This window comes from Moschus berezovskii, chromosome 21 (assembly GCF_049115385.1).
Source record: "Moschus berezovskii isolate FMDL1 chromosome 21, NW_MosBer_1.0, whole genome shotgun sequence".
Classification (NCBI taxonomy): domain Eukaryota; kingdom Metazoa; phylum Chordata; class Mammalia; order Artiodactyla; family Moschidae; genus Moschus; species Moschus berezovskii.
In genome coordinates, this window is record NC_142480.1 from 21,667,785 (window position 1) to 21,674,024 (window position 6,240).

The 6,240-nt window shown below is 53.7% G+C and overlaps 1 protein-coding gene across 2 annotated transcripts; it reads right to left on the reverse strand.

The window, feature by feature from the left end:
* Window positions 1–684: 684 nt before the first annotated feature.
* Window positions 685–5,348, reverse strand: SSTR1 (somatostatin receptor 1). Of its 2 annotated transcripts, XM_055417620.2 has the most exons (2): window positions 5,009–5,348; window positions 685–4,197 (listed from the first exon to the last, which is right to left on the reverse strand). In XM_055417620.2, the coding sequence occupies exon 2, from the start codon at window positions 4,128–4,130 to the stop codon at window positions 3,066–3,068; it is 1,065 nt and encodes a 354-aa protein (XP_055273595.1). In that variant the 5' UTR covers window positions 4,131–4,197; window positions 5,009–5,348; the 3' UTR covers window positions 685–3,065. The 2 variants fall into 2 exon arrangements, with proteins under 2 accessions (XP_055273595.1, XP_055273594.1); XM_055417619.2 differs by lacking the exon at window positions 5,009–5,348 and having other exon boundaries at window positions 685–4,533.
* Between the last annotated feature and the right edge of the window lie 892 nt (window positions 5,349–6,240).

The following is a 6,240-nucleotide window of genomic DNA, read 5'->3' on the forward strand; positions in this document are numbered from 1 at the left end:
GGGGGCATGAGGAGTTAGTGTTTAATGGGGACAGAATTGCCATTTAGGAAGCCAAGATGGATGATGGTGAGAGTTGCATAACAATATGAACGTACTTGGTGCCATCAAAATGTACAGTTAAATATGGTTAAGATAGTATCTTTTCTATTGTGTGACTTTTCCACAATTAAAAATATTTAAAAACATCTTTCTTCTTTTACACTGAGATCTGATTTTTTGTATTTCCTTTCTCCATTGCCCTTTGCAACATCTTTAGGACATCACTTTTTTCCCTTTCCATTACCTTTCCCTGGGATGTAAATTAGCAATTACTTACTCCCACAACAAAGTCTGAGGTCATAGATGAGGGCAGGCAGTAGTTTAATCTGTGAGAGATTGTGATGTCATCTAGTTAGTCTGGTAACCACAGCAAACCATAGACAGTGCAACCATAGAGGAAGTAGTACACTGTTTCCTATTCATACTGACTCAGTTTTTTTTCTTTCTCAGAACTAATAAACTTTAAAAAATAGGTAAAATTATAACCTCAAACTTGGTAAAAAATTTCCCAAGGTAATCAGAAAGCTTATTTTTTCATATCTAAATGAAACAGAGCAACTAAGCCAATATGTGTGTCTTGAAGTAATCTGTTGAAACAGGAAGATTCAAATTGCAAAGTCAGACAACTTGCAACAACATAATACATTTGTTTATTTAGTTAATATTACAATGGAAACAGGTTAAGAGCACTAGATTTGTGTCCTCAGAAGAGGATAATGATCAAGACTTTTATTTGTAAATTTCACTGTCCTTAACTATCAAAAATCTATTTTCCAAAGGAGTAATAATATGCATGATTTTCAAATGACAGATCTAAACTTTCAAATTTATGACCAAAAGCACATTTGTTCATTAAATAAAACTTTAAGGGACACTGTAACTCTTGGTTACTGCTTTCAGGAAAGCACAATGTTCTTGAAGCAAATATACACAAAACATCTTTCCATAGTGATTTTCAACCATTGTGTACCATGTCGATGAAGGAACCTGAGAACCCCAGATGTTGAGAACTCCTGAGTGTTGTAATACACTCTGGTTAACTGAAACAGTCAACCAACAAACATGTATTTAATGCCTACTATGTAGAAGCCAGCATCCTAAAGCAACCCAGGAAATACAAAGAAGTAAAATTATTGGTCTCTGCCCTGCTCAGGCTTCCAATGAAGTTGGTCAGATAAAATGCAGACACAAATTAATTTACTTTCAATGTCTTCAAAAGAAGTGCCGGTGTTACCTAGTATGTTAGAATCACCTATGCTGGAACCTAGAAGCAGCAGGTACATAAGCAAGGACATCCTCAATGCCTACTAAAGTGTCTGAATCAGGCTGTGGAATTCCAAGTTCGAGGGCAGGCTGTCTGAACCCTCCTATCTAAAAGTATTCTAGCTAGTCTCACACCTGTCACTGTTAGTCACTGTTTGGCAATTGCTTCATGGACTCATGACAAGGGAGCAAGATAAATGCATCTAGTATGTCAGTCTATTTTGATTTGAATATATATATATATTGAATACATATATATATATATATTCAAATCATATATAGAGTGATGTTGAAAGCTGGGACGTTCCACTCTGCATGGGAGGAGGTTAAACCACATTATTTAAAACAGGAGACTACATAAGAAAAGTAGGAACAACTCTGCAAACTTCACTGACAACAAGCCAAAACAGAAAGGCTAGAGGAAAGACTCAGAGAAGAGGGCCTAGCAAAAAGGAGAGGTTTTGACGGGAACTTGGGGGTCCCCTGCCACCTCTGGGCCGGCCCCACTGCCAATATCCTGAAGAAAAGGCCCTGGGCTAGGGCAAGTAGAGAAAAGGAAAGCAGAGACCACATTTTTCAAACACCACAAATAAATAAATAAATATGTTAAGCAAGAGAATAACTTATTAGGCACCGCTTGAAAGGCAGCAGCGCTCAGGGGTCGGGCAGGCCGCACCCTCTGGCCTGCAGGTGGCGGTGACACAGTCGGGATTGGCCGAGACTGGGAAGGCATCAGCCGAGGTCCCCGCCCGGTGCCTGCTGTGACTCTTGGATGGGCACCTCCAGGAGCTAGGGTGAGGGAGAAAGCCTAGTGGAGCTGCACCAACGCTCCTGGGCGTCCCCCGGGGCAAGCGCACCCTGCCCCGCCTGGCCTAAGGCAGACCAGCGCCCCGAAGTCCCCTGCGCTTGATCTTTGAAACCAAAAGCGCCCTTTGTGAACCAGGCGGGAGGGTGACTTCCATTACAAGCCTTCCTCCCCCATCAAACCCCGAAATCTTTTTTAAAACCGCTAGTCACTTGTTCTCAGCTCCTTTTTGCTCCAAAGAGGGGGTTTGGATAGGATCGCAGAATGCCTGGGGCTCGAAGCGCGGGACCGATTTTACTAAGCACCTGGCTCCGCTCTGGGTGGATGGGGAGTCGGCGGGGGGAGGTTTGGGGATGGGATGCGCGCACCTTCCTTCACTCGAGAGTGAGAGGAAAGACCCGCTGCTTAGATCCTTCTCCAGTCCGAGTGCCCCGAAAAGAGGGCTGCGGAGAGTGAGAGCGGGGATTCGCCAGGCTCCGCTAGGGGCATCAAGCAGAATCCTGGCGAGCGAGGGGCGCCGCAGGGCGCGGCTGAGGGCGAGCTGGGTTTTCCCGAGGGAAACCTGTGGCAGTAACCGTGGCTCAGCTTAAACAGAAACAACTGCTGGCGGGGCTGAGGGTCGGGCCGAGTTGGAGACGTTTACAAGTTCACCACCTGCACCTGCAGGGCCGGGAGGAAGAAAGACCGAAATTGCCTTGGGCGGGGGGAGCGTAGAGGGATGCAAAAATGCAAGCGCAGGGCAGGAAGACGCGGAAGAGGGGCCCGCTAGTCTTCCCAGCTTATGAGCAAAGCTCCGGGTCCACGTTTGTCTCGCGCCTTTCCCGGGTCTCCACCCGAAGCGCACAGTGTCCTGGCCCCACTTTTATTCTCGCACCCCGACGCCTGGGATCCTTTCGCCTCTCGCATCCTCATCCTCCCCTTCTCTGTGCGCAAGGCCCCCCAGGCTCGGACCCGGGGCTCAGAGGGTCGTGATCCTGGACGTGCAGGTGCCATTACGGAAGACGCCGCCGGACTCCAGGTTCTCGGGCTGGAAGTCCTCCACGCTGTAAGCCCGGCTCTTGAGGGCCGTGGCGTAGTAGTCGACCGGCTCCTCGGCGGCGTTGTCCATCCAGCTGAGGCAAAGGATGCGCTGGAAAGAGCGCTTGAAGTTGTCTGAAAGGAAGCCGTAGAGGATGGGGTTGGCGCAGCTGTTGGCGTAGCCGAGGATGACCGACAGCTGGCTCACCGTGGCGTCGTCCTGCTCCGCGAACACGTTGACCAGCTGCACCACGTAGAAAGGCATCCAGCAGATGACAAACACCATCACCACCATCATCACCATCAGGGTGATCTTGCGCTCCGAGCGCTTGCGCTGCTGCCAGCCGGCCTTGAGGGCCACCACGCGCATCTTGGCGATGATGAGCACGTAGCACAAGCAGATGGCCCCGACGGGCAGCAGGAAGCCCATGAGGAAAGTGTACAACACGAAGCCCACCAGCCAGCGCTGGGCGGGCTCGGGCATGAGCATGTTGCAGGCCACCGTGCCGTCGCTGTTGGCCGCCGTGCGCGAGAAGACCACGATGGGCAGAATGACGAGCAGCGACAGCACCCACACGCCCAGATTCACCACCTTGGCCACGGTGGGCCGGCGGTAGCGTGCGGCCTTGATGGGGTGCACCACGGCCACGTAGCGGTCCACGCTCAGCACAGTCAGACAGTAGATGCTGGTGAACATGTTGACTGCGTCCACGCTGAGCACGAGGCGGCAGAGTAGCGCGCCGAAGGGCCAGTGGCGAAGCAATGTGGAGGTGACCAGGAAGGGCACGCTGAGCATGAGCAGCTCATCGGCGATGGCCAGGTTGAGGATGTAGATGTTGGTGGCCGTCTTCATCTTGGCGTAGCGCAGGATCACGTAGATGACCATGGAGTTCCCACAGAGCCCCACCAGGCACACCACGGAGTAGATGAAAGAGATGAGGATAGCGCTGCCCTGGCCCTCGCTCAAGGTCCCGTTCTGGGACGCGTTTCGCCCCGGTTCTTCCATCCCGTCTGCAGCGCCGGCCCCGGGGCCCCTGCTGCCGCCGCCTTCGCCGCAGCTGCCTGGGCTGGGGCTAGGAGAGGAGGGAGAGGAGGCGGTGCCATTGGGGAACATCTCAGCGGATGGGGGCCGGTGGGGCTGCCGGGGCTAGGGCGTTCTCCGGGCGACCCCCGCCGCTGGCGCCCTCACTCGGCACCCCGGCGGTCCGCCCGCAGCTCCCAGTCGCCGGGCGCCTGGGGGAAGCGCTCAGCGACTGCAGGAAGCGCAGCTCCACCGCTGCCGGCGGAGCGCATCGCCCGGCGGCTGCCCGTGCGCAGCCGCTCGCCGCTCCTGGGCGCCTGGGCACACGCGAACGTGGAGAGGGGAGGCCGGGAGACTGGAGCCCAGCGCGGCACAGCCATTAACTGCCGCGGCTGTGGGCTGGCGAATGATTAATAGACACCACCAGCGCGTCAGCAGCTACGAAAAGGCAGGGGGCGAGGGGGCGGAGAAAGGGAGGAAGGTAGGCGATAGAGGTGGCTTATCACCCTTCGCCCAATGTTTCCTTCCCAGTTTTGAGCTCCAGTCGACTAGAGCAGCTGCTTCCGGGGTTCCCCTTTACCCATCCTTTAGGGAGACCTGGGGAGTGCCTCCGCTTTCCTGGAGGGTGGGTGGGCAACAAAGCTGTAGATGCTGTCCCATCCCACCGGGCTCCTAGCCAAAGCAAAGCGTGAAGCCGACCTTAGGCATAGATGATGTCTGGAGTTCATCTCAGTTTCCCTCAGTTGCCGCCCCGCCCTGAGGTACCCCCAACTCCACGCGGATCCAATCGTCCGGAGCCCTAACCACCGCCCCCCGCCACCCGCGCCTGCCCTTCCCCTCAGACCCGCTGCGGAATTCCTTACCCAGGGCGCGCTACCTCCAGACCGACGCGCAGCTGGCCCGTGCAAAGTGCCTGTGCGGTCTGGTGAGCGCGGTGACGTTCTCCGTGCGGTCCCTCTCCTTTCCTGGGGCGGGACCCCAGCACAGGCGCCCACTCAGATAGACTCCGAAGAGTCGCGGAAACTGACCCTAAGCCGCGATCGCGAGCAGGAGGAAGGACCGCAACCTGGCGTTAGGGGCTTCTGCCTTACAACCCCGCAGGCAGCTCTTGGCGGGCGGGAGTGTTAGGGGGCCCGGAGAAAACCCACTGCGAATCTCTTAATACAGCTGGTAATGCCGAGAGCCCCCCTGCGTCTGCCGAGCAACAGCGACTGCCGAAAGGAGGACGCGCTGCTGGGAGTGGAGGAGCCGGAGCCTCACCGCCCCCCCTTCCCTGCCCTCCCCCATTCAAACGTGCCAGGCGCCGTACTGAAAATCCATCTAGGTGTTCGCTGTGGATAGATACGGCTGCGCCGCTTGGAAAGGCTCCGCCCGCGTCCCTGCTGTACTTTGTACCCTGCAGAGTCGGCGGGCCCCGGGGGAGGAGAGTGTGAAGGCCTGGGCGAGCAGGGGTGCCAGTCGGAGTCCGGCCGTGCAGGTGTGATCGGACCTGACACCAACTCCAGGAAGAGCAGGAGGACGGACTTTCAAGACTTTTCGTGAAATACCTAAGATTTCGGCCTTTTTTGAGCCCCCTGGATGTGTGCCCCGGCTGCTCTTTACGTTCCTAAACCTTTGAGAGACAGAAATAGATGAAGGCACGCCTAAAGCTCGCTGACTTTATTTAGGTATTAAACAGTTACTGTGTTAAAAAACAAACTAACAAAAAACAGTTCAGTTATCATGACTTTTAACGATCTGTTAGGACTTCCCACCAACCCTAATTTGGGTTCCCTTGGGCTTTCCAATTGTGCCAGAACAAAAAAGAATCGCTCCAACTCCGCAGTTCTTTTCAAGGTCCCCTCAAGTCCTTGTCTGAATCGTGTGGGTTCCTAGGAAAACTGATCCGCAGCATCCTAGTGCTGCCGGGGCTCTTTTAAGATTTAGCTTTGTATTCCGTTTTTGTTAGTTCCTGTCAACAAGGAAGCAACCACTGTCTTGTAAGTTTCATCATCCCTACCATCAGTACCGTTTACAATAAGGAGAAGCAAACCTAAACAGAAACTAAACTCTTCATCAAGGATATTTGTGCCAGACAGTGTGGAACGCAGAAATT